The sequence below is a fragment of the Eublepharis macularius genome, chromosome 8 (genome assembly GCF_028583425.1).
Source record: "Eublepharis macularius isolate TG4126 chromosome 8, MPM_Emac_v1.0, whole genome shotgun sequence".
Taxonomy (NCBI): domain Eukaryota; kingdom Metazoa; phylum Chordata; class Lepidosauria; order Squamata; family Eublepharidae; genus Eublepharis; species Eublepharis macularius.
In genome coordinates this window covers 126,437,767-126,454,607 of record NC_072797.1, presented here as the reverse complement: position 1 = coordinate 126,454,607, position 16,841 = coordinate 126,437,767, and the positions used below count along the sequence as shown (strand labels likewise).

The following is a 16,841-nucleotide window of genomic DNA, read 5'->3' as shown; positions in this document are numbered from 1 at the left end:
AGTTTCAGATGAAAAAATGCAAACCATATTAGGAGTTTCCTACTCAGGTAAAATTTCCGTGGAATATTGAAGGAATCAAAAAATAGTTTTGCTAAAGCTGCCAAAATATCTCCAGCAGGAGAGGGTGGCTGAAGAAGTCAACTCAACACATCTGTAAATTTTGAAAGCATTCCCCTTAGAACAACATTTTGAGATCACTGTTGAGGTTCTGACTTGGGTGAAAGAGATGGGTTTAAAGGAAATAACAGAGTTCCTTGAAAACTCGGGGCTTCTCAGTGAGAAGGTAAGAGATGGTGGCTGGCTTCTCTGAAGGATCTTTTGTCCATAAATACTACTCTTCCTTGAAAGGTGCTGCTATTGGAGAATGTTGGGTATGTTCCAAGGTGCATTATTAGATCATGTAGGGCCACCGTGGAGCCCAAGCAGCCCAGGCAAATCCTCAAATGAACTGAGTATGTACCATAGAATGTGCACACACACACCACATCACCAGAAACTTTGTTCATACTAAAGGTTACTTTTAATGTGCAGATGTTCCTTGCTAGGTAAGAACAAAAGAACATAAGAGAAGCCATGTTGGATCAGGCCAATGGCCCATCCAGTCCAACACTCTGTGTCACACAGTGGCAAAAAACTAGGTGTCCTCAGGAGCTCTGCTAGTGGGGAAGGGATACTAGAAACCCTCCCACCGATTACCCCCCCAAACACCAAGAATACAGAGCATCACTGCCTTAGACAGAGAGTTCCATCTATACCACTGATGGACCTCTGCTCCATATGTTTACCCAATCCCCTCTTGAAGCTGTCTATGCTTGAAGCTGCCACCACCTCCTGTGGCAGTGAATTCCATGGGTTAATCACCCTTTGGGTGAAGAAGTACTTCCTTTTATCCGTTCTAACCCGATTGCTCAGCAATTTCATGGAGTGCCCACGAGTTCTTGTATTATGAGAAAGGGAGAAAAATACTTATTTCTCTACCTTCTCTATCCCATGCATAATCTTGTAAACCTCTATCATGTCACCCCTCAGTCGTCATTTCTCCAAGCTAAAGAGCCCCAAGTGCTTTAACCTTTCTTCATAGAGGAAGTGTCCCATCCCTTTAATCATTCTGGTTGCCCTTCTCTGCACTTTTTCCAGTGCTATAATATCTTTTTTGAGGTGTGCTGACCAGAACTGTACACAGTATTCCAAATGAGGCCGTACTATTGATTTATACAGGGGCATTATGATACTAGCTGATTTGTTTTCAATTCCCTTCCTAATAATCCCCAGTATAGCGTTTGCCTTTTTTATTGCATTGCAAGTTAATGTGGAAAGGATTCCCTGAAGGTAAAAGTTTGAAGAGAGGGGAATCATATATAGTGGTAATAAGAGACACCCAGCAAGAATGAGACACACACACACACACACAAACACACACACACACACACCGGCTTTTCTCTTTTCACTTGAAATTCTTTGTTTCCTTCAGAATTCCTTGTTTGTTTTGTCCTAGCAGAATCTTACAATTATCCTTGACTTCTTTTCAGCAAAATTTAATGGCATTTCTAGTCCAACACCTTGTCAACTTCCCCTGCTGTGAGGAAAGGTTCTTCACCAGCTCCAGATTCCTGACAATATCAACATCTGACAAGAAGACAGGAACATAATTGGCACCCACAGCTTAAGGAATAGAAATCTGTATTAATGTTCACTGTCATTGGGATATGTGAGAAACGTTCTTAGTCTCATAAAATATTTTTTTGAAACCCATGAGGTATTTTGCCTCGACAATTTGCTTCAGAAAACATCTCTTTAATGACCTTAGAAGAATATGAAAGGCCCTTGATTAATTTCACTCATCAGATCTTTAACTTCTATTCCAATCCCTCAGATTTGCTTTATTTGTTTGAATCCCCCCCCCCCCACACACACTTTCCTGCCAAATCAGGGACTTGAAGCAGCTTGCAAAATACAAAGTTTTGAACAATACAAGTACAATATGATGCAACATCCTGGGCTAATGCTGATTTCTTTGTCTTGCTCGCACAGGGGCACAGGTGGCAAACAATAGGCCAGAAGTTCTTTCACTCTTGGCCTTTAGCCCATGACAAAATAATCACACTTATAAGCATGTCCAGGTTTTAAAGCACCTGTAGAAGGTAAAGAGTCCAGTAGCACCTTTACGACTCACCAACTTTATTGTAGCATAAGCTTTCGAGAGCCACCGCTCTCTTAGTCCGATGCAACAGCAACTCTTCGTCAGATGCATCTGACGAAGAGAGCTGCGGCTCTCGAAAGCTTATGCTACAATAAAGTTGGTTAAGGTGCTATTGGACTCTTTACTATTTTGCTACTACAGAGTAACATGGCTAACTCCTCTGGATCTATGTGGAAGGTAAGAGACAGAAGATCACCCCAAGTGCTGAATAGCTGTCTCAGGGCCAAACTACAAGGGACAAATGACACAGGTTGGACACTTGTCAGCTTCCCTCAAGTTTTGGCGGGAAATGTAGGCAGCTTGGCAGAATGTTGGACAAGTGACAGTTGAAAAGGCCATTGGACAGCAGTCGGAGGGCCAAGCTGCAAGACCAGGATGCCTACATTTCCCATCAAAACTTGAGGGAAACTGACAGGTGTCCAACCTGTGTCATTCATCACTTGTAGCTTGGCCCTCAGTTGTTCCCAGTGTCTGCTGAGGAAAAATGTTTCATATACGTATTCTCCACATATTTGAAGAATCCTGACAACAGGAAGCAGTCTAAAGTAGATAATCTCCTTATTCTGCTTCTAGCGTGTGAATGGATGGACTCAGATATCTCGTCTCAAGGAAGTGTATAAGTTACAGCAGTAAAAACTGTTCACAAATCTCCCGGTCAGGATCTATGTATGGGTGAGGCATGGAAGGGGTCCACTTTACTGGTGTCTGGTGATCTACAAGTTGGTAGTGTGAGCAACGATGCTTGGGCATTAGTGCCTATGAGGAAGTTGACAAAGGGCCAAGCTACAAGTGACGAATGACACTTGAACAGCAAGTGGATTGAGTGGAGGGCAAGTGAACAGGGAGAAATACACTTGCTGTTCAAGTGTCATTCGTCACTTGTAGCTTGGCCCAAAGTTGCCCTTTTACATGGTACCCTGAAAGCACAAAAACCAGCAACAACTTATGTGAACCTGCACTTCTCAGTGCTTTAAAAAAAGAAATTACCAGCAAACTATCTGGAGTGTCCCTCATGAGTTTCGTTTGCTGAAAATTCCTAGTGATCCTGCAGCTTAAAAACATCGTTTCGTCTTTCAAATTGAAAAGGAACATCTGGCGACTTCCTTGGAGGCACCCAAGGCCCGGACACAGGAGGACCAGGCACTATCTGTGCGAGTTTCACGGTCCAATTAGGCAGAGGAAGCAAACTTGTTGCATCTGTTTCCATTCTGCCACCCACTCCTCAATAATATGAAGACTTGCGGGACTTGTTCCTTTCTTTGCTTCGGTGTAGTCGGAGCCATTTGGTTACTAACGTATGTAACCCAGAATTTTTCCATTTAAAAAATGTTATCGTCGTAATCCAGATTTTTAAATGTCCCTCAACACAAATAGAAAGTAGATTGCTTTAAAACGGTTCCACACATACGTACTGAACATAGTGATTGTGCGGGAAAAGTCATAGAAAATTGGGGAAGGGGCGTATGTTAATACATCCAATCTCCATGTATTTCCCTGTTGAGCTCAATGGGAAAAGACCACCTACTGGTTGAATCCTTCCATCTGCAAAGCCTGGAACACTTAATAATCGCTTGGCTTACATGACTTGCAAAAGGGTTTTAGTACCCAGATGTTCAAAGTAATTCAATCAAAAAGAACCATTTGAATATATAAAAAGCAATATTGAAAGCATAAAACCCCCACATTAGAGAAAGACAAAGTTTATGGCTTGATTGTCGCTGTCACTGGAAACACTCTTATTGCTTTCATAAGGCTCTATATCCTATACATCTCATGGAAAAAATAAACATATGTGCAAGGTTTATATGTCTTTAATGGAGATATACCCTTTGAAGTCTTGTCCTCGCAGGTGCTTTTGACAAGCTCAGACATTTATAATCAGAAGTATGTAACATCTAAACTGAAAATCACTCATGGAATTGCTTATCCGGCTTGTGAAATTTGCATGGCTTAATTTTTTAAAAAACAGTTGGTAACATTTACCAACATTAATTTTGATACTGTATTCTGCATATACACAGAGACCTGTAAAATCAACAAAGTGCGGAATCTGGAACTGTGTAAGGTGTGCTTGGCTGATGGGGTAGCATGTTACCTGATTAGACTTTTAAGAAAGTGGCATATTTGCTCACACATGCAGCAAGAAAAATTGTATCAAAGCCAAGCGATGGAAATGAATCATGTAATCTTGGACTTTTTTAAGTCATAAAAGTTCTGTATCAGAACATCAAAACAAGGAGTTGGCATTTGCAATTCAAAAATGCCCTGTTTATGTGCACTTCCCAATGGATAATGTAACTCGTTACATTAAATGTGCAATTAAAATATATAGAATGGTGTTAAATCTCTTATTTATACCCTTGGAAACAAAATGTTAATTTTGATCCAAATCTTAGTATTTTGTAATAGGAACTCTCCAGTTTATGTGGTCTATGATTAACAGGTTTATAAGGTGTTATCAAATTAGTTGACTGGGCTTGGGGCATGTTGGACAAAGGAGAAGGGGGGTCTGGGATAACAGTCATATTGGGGTTTGAGGATTGATGCCTGCACTTGCTGACTGTACTGCTTTTCCTGGGACTCTGATGACTTACAGAAAAAAGAAGACATATTGGTAAATTTCATTGACTCAGGGCCAAGCTACACATGATGAAAGACACTTGAACGGCAAGTGGATTGAGTGGAGGGCAAGTGAACAGGGAGAAATACACTTGCTGTTCAAGTGTCATTCGTCATGTGTAGCTTGGCCCTCAATCTGTGCTTCAGATTTAACTGAGGGTATCCCATAAAAGAGCCCTGTGGCACAGAGTGGTAAGCTGCAGTACTGCAGTACTGCAGTACCTGAGTTCGATCCTGGCAGAAGCTGGGTTCAGGTAGCTGACTCAAGGTTGACTCAGCCTTCCATCCTTCCCAGGTCAGTAAAATGAGCACCCAGTTTCCTGGGGGTAAAATGTAGATGACTGGGGAAGGCAATGGCAAACCACCCCTTAAAATGTTTGCCAAGAAAATGCCGTGATGCGACGTCTCCCCATGGGTCAGTAATGACTCGGTGCTTGCACATGGGACTACCTTGACCTTGACCTTGACCTATCCCACAATTGAGACTGGGGGCCAAGCTACACATGACGAATGACACTTGAACGGCAAGTGTATTTCTCCATGTTCACTTGCCCTCCACTCAATCCACTTGCCGTTCAAGTGTCATTCGTCATGTGTAGCTTGGCCCTGAGTCATTATAAACAACCAGGGTATGTTTCAGTTTCCATGGAAGAGAAACAGAGTTGAGATGCATGGAGTTGTATGATTGAAAAAAATTCTAAAGGTGAGAAAAACTTTCCCTTTTACTTCTACAGATGTTTTTTGTTGTCAGCATATTGGCATTGCTTATTCAGAGCATACATGTAAAAGTGTGTGTATTCATACACACAGACACATCTCTTCTTCACACTGGAGATCAAATTTTGTAGCACATGCTCGCCCATAATTGCACAGGAAAAGAGTGAAATTCTAAATCTCTCTACATGAGACATCTGACACATGAAGAACACATGTCGGGTGATGCAATGGTAGCCGGGAAGAGTAGTTTAAAAAGACAGAGCTGGCAATAGGGCAAAGGCTTTGCTATATGCTGGAGCTGCATGAAGGGACTGTGAAATGCCAGAAGGGAAACTTCAGCCCATTATAACCTCCCCAGGTCCAAGCCTGGCTCTGAAGGCAGCTGCAGCCCATTTCCATTCTTCGCTGTCCTCTGGTTGCAATCCCACACAGTTTTAGACTGGAGAAGTGAAACTGACAGAGCCTCCAGGGAGGCAAAGATGAAATTAACAAACCCTATGAGGAGCAATCTTGGCCGGCTCTATCTTTTTAAACTATGCTTCCCAGCTAATGTTGTGTCTCCCTACACTTGATGAACATGCACTTAGGCATCTTATGTAGAGCAACTCCAAATCCATCAACTAAACAGTCACTGGCTGGTTTCACAATTGTACATGTTAAAATGAAAAGGAAACAACTCATTGACTATTTAATTGATGGATTTGAGCTCACCCTGTTCCTGAAGGCTCAGGATGAGCTATAGAGTTTTAAAGGCCAATGTACAGTTAAAAAGACAAATGTGGTTTGGTTCACCCTTTAATTCATCTCCTAATTGAACTACATATTTACTCAGCATTCAGCTAGAGGTTCAAGCCTGTATGAGTTCCTCTTCCCAATTCTTTTGAGTATCAGATACAGACCAAAACTGTGTTCAGCCAAACTCGAACGTAGGTGAATTTCTTGCATTGTTTAGGAGGTTGAACTAGATGACCCTATAATTCTATGTTTCTAGAGTAAAGAGGTTCTCCAGTTCAGGGAGGTGGGTGGACATTTCTTCCATAGCCTGGTAATGCTGGAAACGAGAGATGCAAGCAGACAATACTGTTGACCAATATAGAACAGAAAACTAAATTCACTGTATCAGACCTTGTCAGTCCAAGGGCTTCATATTGCCTGCTGATTGTAGCCGGTGATGGGGCAAACGTCTGTTCCTTCTTCATTTTGAAGGACAGCTCTGAGGCATGAACAATCACATTCCATGGGAAAAGGAAGCGGCCGACTCACCGGCAAGCTGTGTTGGCCACCTGAGGCAGGATGGAGAGAAGGTGGAGCAAAGAGGCGAGGCAGAGCATCTGGCCAGCAGAGGTCCAGCCGCGTGGCCAGAGCCATTCCTGCAGCAGTTCAAACACCCTCCCACCCTCCACAATACAAGAGCTAGCGAGGGGGCTCTGTCACAACTTTATGGATTGGCGGTTTTGAGGCATTGGGCTGGATCCCAACAGGGTGAGTGGGCCTGCAGGCTGCTCACCCCGACGGAGATGGAGCAAGGGTCACTGGGCGGTGCCGGGCCCGCGACGGTGTGAGAAGTGCCAAGATGCCAGCGGGAGGCTGGCGGGTGATGCATCGGTCGGCGGCAGGCCTACGATGCCAACGGGGATCCAGCCCAGATGCCAGGCCAATGCTCCATACATAGCTGTAATCAATAAAGTTGTGGCCATTTCTAACCCATTCAAGTGTCAGTGTCATCATTGAGCCACAACGCAGTCCGACATAGCCCCTAGGGGCCAACTTACTAGGTTATGTCCCCAACTCCAGATTAAGACCCTGTGTGCTTCAGACAGGTAATGTAAGTTACCTTGGGAATTTCAGCTTTTCATTTGTCTCCACCTCTCAACCTTTCCTCTCCTGCCTCCACAGTCAGGCACCAATCTGTTGGGAACCTTGACCTAGCATTACTTCTTTTTTTTCACAGCACAGGTGTGTTTTATGGCATGTGTGGGCTGGATGGTTGCACACACAACCGAGACAGTCAGCTTTTTCTTTCTCTGCTTCAGCGATGATTAAAATGCAGTCAACAAGCTGATGACGAGGAAAAAAGGTGAATTGACACACACAAGCGCCGTTTGGGTTTCATCCCTTTGATGAAACTCGGTTGCATAATGTGGACAATTATGGATGCAATTTACAACCCGGTTTCATGAGCCCGACCATATTTAATAGCTCCTCATTTCCCTTGACAAGCTAATTCTTCTTGAATGTACCCATTACCTTTTATTTTTTTCCACTGGCTTCAATTAGACATCTTCCCAGAGCAGAAGGCTCATTATGCACCTGTCTATGTTATTAATCACCTGTGTAAAATCTGTCAGAAGTGTCATCTCGGTAAAAACACCTGTAGAAGCAGACACTATGTCCTATCCAGACTGGTGCTGCACGCTGGCATTCCATGCTGGTTTATGGGCCTAGGTTCTCTGGCGCTGAGCATGTTCAGCAATGAATAAAATCAATGGGACTAAGGAGATTTTTCTCAGCACTGGTAGACACTCCATGCCCAGGATGCAAAATATTCAGGCCTGGCTCACATATCATTTTTCAACGTGTGATGTCGTCTATTCCCGTGGCCTCCACCCCAAATTCTGCATTTTTATTTATTTGCAAAATGTATACCCTGCCTTTCTGCCCTTTTTTTTTTGTAATAGATTTTTATTAGTTTTTTTTAAAAAAAGAAGGAAGTTTTCTTCTTTTCTTCTTCTTTTTAAGAAATTTTAGTATCAGTTTCATGTACAAGATAGTCATTATACATCAAAATTTCAAAAAAATTGCAATACAAAACATCAATCCATAGAAAAAGAAAACGAGTAACCGACTACCCCCCTTCCCATTTATACAATACACAGTCCATTTGGATCTCTCCAAGCACCTTTTAAATTCCTTGCTCTTTTACCTAACTACTCAATTCCTTTTCTTATTTCTTACAATTATTTATATTCTAAGTGAGCAGCTTCTTAAGGCATACTTCAGTCCTTTAATTCTTAAGCCCAGGGTACTAAGCCCATAGCCAGTCCGGAGACAGACTGTCTCCTTTCTGCCCTCTTCAGGGCCACCAAGGCAGCTAGCAGAATAAAAATACATCTTAAAAATAATTAAGATCAAGCTAAAATATACATACAGAAATTTTAAAAAACAACAATGAAAAAAAAAGGCTGTGAAGGTGGGATCACTTAGGGAATGCCAGATGAAAAAAAAAACCATCTGTGCAACAATGATACAGAACAGAGCACAAAGGAACACATATATCTTGCACACAGAAGATAACATCTGTATGATGGGAGAGTTCATCTGGAAGTTTGGACTGGATTGTCGCTGTAATGATTTTCTTTTTTATAACCTTGCCTTTGGACCTTTAATTCAGCTCCTCATGTTACCTTAAACTTTTATCCTGGTCACAAACAACTCTCCTTATATTTCTACACATAATAGGTTTCAGGTGTCCTCTATTTTATCCAGGTTATACCTCGAAAACAATTTCCCTTTGGGGTTTGAACCCCACTGCTAACACAACATGGGTTTGTGTGACCTGTATATTGCTGCCTCCCTGACTCCCTCAAAAGGTTTTCTCTGTCCCAAAGGCTTTCGCCTTGGATCTCCTCAGTTTAACTAGTAACCTAGGAAGGGTTGCTAAAAATGGTAGTTTAACAGAATGTGAAGGTGGAGTAAGAAAAGGATCCTTTCTTGTTTAATCAGAAGTAGAATTTATTTATAAGTACTTAAGCTTGATGGTTGCAGAGTATTGATGAGCATATTGGTTTCAGAATAGTTCTTAAATGTAGTGGTTTCAAAAACAGATCTATATTCACAGATCCAGTAACAAAGACTTATTTTTCACACAGATATTCACTAAAGGAATAAACACTCCTCTCATCCGCATACAGAAATTCACTCAGGTTTTCCCACACAATTTGCCTGACCTAGATAGAATGAGACACTTTCAGGCTTCCGCACACTTTGCCTGACTCCGAATAACTACTTACTCTGAGATACACACAAACAGCTCAGACGGATTGCCTGACTTAACCAGAATGAACACGTTCTCTCTGATACACACACAGCTCAAACTCCACACAGTTTGCCTGATTTGATCAGAATCTCCTACCTGGTTAACTCTTTCTCAGCAACACATATATACAGACTCTCTCAGAGCCAAGCTACAAGTGACGCCTCACACAGGTTGGACACTAGTCTGCTTCCCTCAAGTTTTGATGGGAAATGTAGGCATCCTGGTCTTGCAGCTGTAATGGAGAGCCAAGCTGTAAAACCAGGACGCCTACATTTCCCATCAAAACTTGAGGGGAGCTGACAAGTGTCCAACCTGTGTAAGACGTCACTTGGAGCTTGGCTCTCAGGCTCCACACACATTTCCCTGGTTTGGCCAGAATGAATATTTCTTTCAGCTACTGTCCAATCACAGCAGACTCCATTCACCCATCCAGCCCTCCTCGTACTTTCCTCAGAGGCCTGCACTTAAACCCACAGTAACAAATATTTAAAAAACTACATCAACACAGAAATAAAATACACAAACTTAATTAGTGCAAAATATCACAGTCAGAAATATGCGGATTATAGTTTTGTCTCAGTCTTCCAGCGGATCTCTGGGAGCTTGTGGAAACCATGAACTGGTGTCTGGAGGCAATTTTGAGATGGATGAGGGCCAATAAACTGAAACTTAATCCTGACAAATGGACATGGTGCTGGTGGGATGAAGGAATTGAGGTGTGCCCTGTTCTGGATATCTGGATATCATCCTGTTCTACATCTGCTGTGGCTTTGGATATCTGGATATCATCCTGTTCTACATTTGCTGTAGGGAGGGGAAATTTGGCACTTACTTTAGGGTAAAATTCCACACATGCACAAAGCACATGCACACTCCTGCTGCTGACAAATGATGTCACTTCCTGGAAGTGACATCATTTTACCAGCAGCAGGCTTGCTTCTACACTTTGCATGGGCCAATTCAGCCCATTGGGGACAAAAATTGCCCCCTGCAAAGCACGAGAACATGCCTACCACCAGGTGCGATGACATCATTTGAGGAAGTGATGTCATCATGCCTGCAGAGGAACACACCCACTGTGTTGTTGCCCCAGAGGTTCGTTGTCTCCTAGGCCTGTTCCCCATGCCTTTTCATTCTGCCAGCCAGGTAAGTGGTGATGGGGGCGGGGCATAGGCTGGGAGTGAGGGATCCCCTGTCCCCACCGGAGGACTAGCAGTCCTCACAGTAACTGAACACACCAGGCCTCAAATCTCACTGTAGTTCATTTACTTGTTACCTTTACATTTTTTTCTTAGAAAAAAGAGAGAGAGATCATTGTTTCTTGGTTAAATTGAACTGAATCCCTGATTAAGCCATGGTGGCCCCAGTTCTTAGGGCTGGGCAGAATAACCTGTATTGTGTCTGAGGGCCAAGCTACACATGACGAATGACACTTGAACGGCAAGTGGATTGAGTGAAGGGCAAGTGAACAGGGAGAAATACACTTGCCATTCAAGTGTCATTCGTCATGTGTAGCTTGGCCCTAAGTCATAACTCTTGGTATTTAGAATAGTTTTTAATCCATGGAACAAGAGTTGAAGCAAAGGGTAAGTTATTTATTGACTTAAATGTGCTAGGGACAAAGCATCTGGGAGGCAGTGTTCCATCTCTGAGGGGTCTAGCATAGAATAAGGGCAGATCTACCTTGCGCTCAACCTAGTTTCCATCATGATAGTTGAATTGTTAGGAAGAAGGGAATGTTACTATCCCTTAGTATAAGCAAATACTTTTTATAATGATTCCAGATGCTGCAGTGAGATTTTCTCTCTCAAGTAGTATTCAACCCCCCCACCTTTTTTTGTAATGACTTCAGCAGTACTGAATTGTTGAAGCTATAACATTATCAAAAGCTGGTCTAATCTTTTGTGTGGCATTTTGATTTATCCTGCAAAAGATTATGTTGAATAGCAAGTGCCCCAAGAAGCCAGATACTACTGAATGAATGCCAGAGTACCCGACACTACAATGATGAATATGCCTAAGATGCCAAAATGAAATCCGGAATGTGACCTGCAGTGTGTGTGTGTGTGTTTTAGGGATAGCTATATAGTTGTCCTGTAAGTCACGGGATCCTGAGCTGGAACAGTGAAGGTACCTCAGCATGAAAATGGAAGTCTCCCAGTATTAAATGCCTGGGGGTTGTCAGTACTGAGGCAACTTATGTTTAGTAGTGGGAATTAAAAGCACATCAACAGAATACCTAAATCTATTCCACTTAGAATCAGAGAATCATAGGGTTGGGAGGTACCTCTAGGGTCATCTAGTCCAACCCCCTGTACAATGCAGGAAATTCACAATTTCCCCCTCCTCCCGCACGCACATACCCAGTGACCCTTATGCCATGCCCAGAAGATTGTAAAATGCCATCAGGATTCCTAGCCAAACTGGCCTGGGGAAAATTGCTTCCGGTCCCCAATGTGGCAAATGGCATTACCCTGGGCATGTAAGAAAGGGCCACGAGAACGAAGCACTGATGTAACCCTTCCTGCCCTCCCTCTCATGATCTGCCTAGGTTCATAGAATAAGCATTGCTGTCAGATGACCATCTAGCCTCTGCTTACAAATCGCCAAATAATGAGGGGACACCACCTCCCGAGGAACCCATTTAAACACTTGAAACCATTGAGCCTATGTTGATGTTATACTGATAATCCCGCTGGGCATATATGAGATACACTAAAACCTAGGCATCTCATCTAGCCCCCTTTCATCCAGGATTAGTCAATTTCTAACCGCTGCTGGTCTTCCTTTACCCTGAACAGTAGACATTGTGAAAGTCAATCCTCTGAGCTGTAACGAATCAGTAGGCTCTGTATCTACTGTTTGTGCTAATATTGCTTTTGACATTATTTAGTCCGTCAACCCTAAACTAAGGAACAATTTACATAATACACAATCTTCAGTATGCATGCTGTGTACCTATTACATGGTACCTTCACTTTTTGCAAATGGAGATGTCTGAATTTGCATCTTGATGAAGGTTTCTTGATCATGACTATGGAGGAGGATGTGAGCTGTAATGGTGCATAATCAAGCATATGAATATGCCCAATATTCTAACCGTGATCATTTGCTAGTGTGGTATGGATATAGGCACCATTTGAAGGAAGGCTCCCACAATACGGGTGGAGAGTGCCCTCAAGTCATAGCTGACTTATGGTGACCCCGATGGGGGTTTCATGGTAAGAGACTAACAGAGGTGGTTTGCCATTGCCTGCCTCTGCCACCCTGGTCTTCACTGGAGGTCTCCCATCCAATTACTAACCAAGGCTGACCCTGCTTAGCTTCTGAGATCTGACAAGATCAGGCTTCCCTGGCCTATCCATGTCAGGGCTCTCACAATATTATCATTCCACAAAATGAGCAAAACAGAAATGTTCAGGAGGATGTTCTTGTAATGGAATCAATCTGTAGTGAGACGGAATGGGCACATTCACATCGGAGTGGAAAGTGGGTACTGCATTGTTTGTACTTTTATAAACCCATATTCTGCATTTCTCACTCTGTGCTGGCCTGGACATATGAATGACTGTTTATATTGTCATTGAATTTTGTACTCCTAGGTTTATTGCTTTGCTTTGCTTGTTATATATCTTATACTGTATGGTCAAATTGTTGCTCGCTTTGTTCAGTTTTGTATTCCTAGTCCTGTTGCATTATCCATCTAATATCCTATAATATATTATAACTTCTCTTTCTGTGTGTGTTCTCTGTAATCTGCTTTGTGTCTCAGTGAGAAAGGTGGGCAAACAAATAAAATGTAAGGACACTCCTTAGTATATGGAAGATTAATTGTATGTAAACAAACAATTATTAATGAAATGCAAAGGTCAATGAGTCACCTTTTTCATTAATGACAAATTAATAGTACTCATGGCTAGTAAAAAAAAGACTATTTAATGGTCTAGAACCATCAGTCAGTGTATGAAAGCAATGAATTAACCTCTTGGGGCATACTTTGATTAGGATTTGCCATTGTAAGCCATTATAAGTCACTTTGAACCTGTACTGAGAGGAGAAAAGTGGGTTATAAGTTTGATGTAAAATAGTAAAGAGTCCAGTAGCACCTTTAAGACTAACCAACTTTATTGTAGCATAAGCTTTCGAGAGCCACAGCTCTCTCCATCAGAGAGTGGTTATGTTTGATGTGGTGGTTAAGAGCAGCAGGACCCTAATCTGGAGAGCCAGGTTGGATTCCCCACTCTTCTGCTTGAAGCCAGCTGGGTGACCTTGGGTCAGTCGCTGCTCTCTCAGAGCACTTTCAGCCCCACCTTCTTCACAGGGTGATTGTTGTGAGGATAATCCACTCTGAGTGGGCGTTACGTTGTCCTAAAGGGCAGTATGTAAATCGAATGTTGTTGTTGTTATTGTTTTTGTTAATATGTGCCCAAATATATAGTTTGAAGTGTTGGCTAAGGACCCTTCCAAAAGGGCATCTCTGAGTGAGTCCTAAAGAACAGGGGAGCTTTAGTGAACTGTTCAGCTTCATGCAGGAGCACGTTCTGCCAATCTGATTCCCATTGTTGAACTTCATTTACCTCATGAATTCATCAAGCGTTGGCTCCTGAACGGTACCAAGTAGTTTCAGTTACGCAGGTAATATTCAAATTATATTTGAAACAGAGTTGAGCTCAGAAAGCTAGGCAGATTGGGAAATAATGGCTCATGATTAGTCTAGTAGCTTGGATCCAATTTTTGTACTGTTGTCTTTCTAATGGAATGAACAAGGTATTTTTAAAAAATCTAAATTGGCATTTTTTAGAGCTTTTGCTGAAGGTTGCTGCTTAGCAAATTAAAAACAAGTGTCTTGAAACAACTTCAGTATTCAGAGGTTCAATATCAGTGAAAGCTACATAGTCTTCAAGCTGCTTCCCTTGTGCTTAGACAATTGATTGAGTCATTTAACATTGATGCCATTCAAATTGGAAGGCAGAATTTAATCAGGTAGATACTGGTTTGCAAAACGAAACCGAGAGTTTCTGTAATCAGGGAATGATAAGTCTTGGTTTCTCTTAACATGCATGGATTTTAACATGGAAGAATGCCAATTTTAATTTCAAAGCACGGTATTGTAATTGCAAATACAAAGACTGAGGTTGCATTAAATGCCTTTTCTTCAAGGTAGGCACAGTTTAGTTACTGAAGGACAGCTTTTGTTTTAAAACACCAGATCACTGGGGAATTAAACAATTCCTCTTTAACGGATGCAAAATGCCTTTCTATTTTATACCTAAAATAGCTAAAACAGATGAATTTGTCTTAGATATATACCAGGATTATTGAAAACAGAATGAGACAAACAAAACTGGATTGAACAAGTTACACTTATTAACATTGTGGCTATTCTACCACAGGGCCCTATCCTCTTATCTCTCAGTCATTACTAGAGATGGGCACGAACCGGGAAAAAACCAAGCCATGTGGTTCGTGGTTCATCAAATTTCACGAACCATGAACTTTCACAAACCTGCCCCTGGTTCGTGAACCAGTTCATTTGGTTTGTGAAAATATCACATCCAGGTCAGAAAATCATCACTTCTGGGGTCAGCAGAAGGTCACTTCCAGGTCAGCAGAAGGTCTGCAGGAAATCCATCCCCTGTTGCCTAGGAAACTGATTGATTGGTACCATCTGTCTGCAGTGACGAACCAAAAAACGGACCAAACGGACCAGCCTAACGTTTGTGGCAGTTCATCAGAAATGGGATCTGACAAACCGTGGTTCATGAACCACGAACCGGCCTGGTTCATGCTAAATTTTGGTTTGTATTTCGGTTCGTGCCCATCTCTACTCATTACTAATTTTCCACCAAGGTATCATAGGAAACGGTGCACTCCCATGTGTGAAAACACCTTGTGTTCATTTTGCACTTGTTTAAACTACTTCAGATACATGTCGCTTCCCAGCATTTGTATACACAGCAGCTTGCAAATGTATAGGCTCATCATAGATTAGAATATGATTGGTAGTATGGATTGGCATGCTTTCGCTTGGCTTTAGGGGCTAGATAGCATTCACAATGGTCTTGACTCACCAAGCTCATTATTGTTTATGGGCTGAGTTGTTTAGCCCAAAGGAGTATGGCCAGAATTTACATACTATGCATGAGTTTGTAGATTGACAATGACAACTGCTAGTTGACACTGAGTGGGAGCACCTAAGGAGGCAGAGTCGTGGAGTGGCCCATGAAGAAGAAAATAAAAACGGGGAAGAAAATCTCATATATGCAGTTCTGACTTCCTCAGTGGAACCAAAGATTAAAAAGAAAGTGCTTTGTTGGCATCTTGGTTTGTTGCAGGCATCTGAAGAAGTGAGCTGTGATTCATGAAAGCTCATCCCCTACGATAAATTGTGTTAGTCTTATAGGTGCTACTGGACTCTTGCTCTTTTCTACTGCTACAGACAGACTAACATGGCTACCCATCTTGATCTATCTCCATAGAACATCAGATTCAGCTAAGAGGACTTGAGAGTTACTTTTCCCTAGACGCAAGTGCATCCACTGGGGTTTGTCAACCTTGGAGATCTCCTGGAATTACAACTGACCCCCATATTACAGAGATCAGGTTGAAGGTCATGTGGGAGGCTTTGTGTTAGTGGCTGCTTCTTCTCTGCGTTATGTTGGGCGTCAGTGTCCACTGGTTCGCCACCTCAGCCATGCGCCGTTTGCATTATGAAGAGGGCCTGGGAAAGAACCTTCACTTTTCAGTGGAAAATAAATGGCAATTATTGGGAATTATGGCAGTCTTCTTTGGAAGTGGGTTTGCCTTTCCCTTTATTATAGTAAGACACCAGCTGCTGAAGAAGTAAAAAGATTGGAAGGGGAAATTATTCTACAAACAGCTTTCCTTTTTCAGTGGAAGAAAAGGTGCAACCAATATTTACGCATACTGGATATGTTTGTAAATAAAAGCAAAATATAAAAATGCAAAAATAAATAAATACAGAGATCAGTTGCCCTGAAAAAACGGCTGCTTCAGAGTGTTGGCATTACACCACTGAAGCCCCTCCCCTCCCTAATCCCCACACTCCCCAGGCCCCACCCCCTAATCGCCAGGAATTTCCTATTCCAGAGTTGGCAAACAAGCTCGCACACATTAAACCTATTAAACCTGTTCTCAGCTTTTGCATGCTCACACACACACACACACATACACACACACACACAAAATCCCTTTACTGATGTAAATGTTCTGTTAGAAAGACAGAAAGAACCTGGATCTGTATATTTT

General features: G+C 42.2%; 1 protein-coding gene across 1 annotated transcript; it reads left to right on the top strand.

The window, feature by feature from the left end:
* Positions 1-16,227: 16,227 nt before the first annotated feature.
* On the top strand, positions 16,228-16,484 carry LOC129335068 (cytochrome c oxidase subunit 7C, mitochondrial-like). The gene has a single exon (XM_054987526.1). It carries the CDS (start codon positions 16,228-16,230, stop codon positions 16,417-16,419), a length of 192 nt encoding a protein of 63 aa, XP_054843501.1. The 3' UTR covers positions 16,420-16,484.
* Positions 16,485-16,841: the final 357 nt, after the last annotated feature.

Bases quoted from the DNA above. Each gene is read 5' to 3' on its own strand.
- LOC129335068 (XM_054987526.1), top strand. From the start codon at position 16,228: ATGTTGGGCGTCAGTGTCCACTGGTTCGCCACCTCAGCCATGCGCCGT.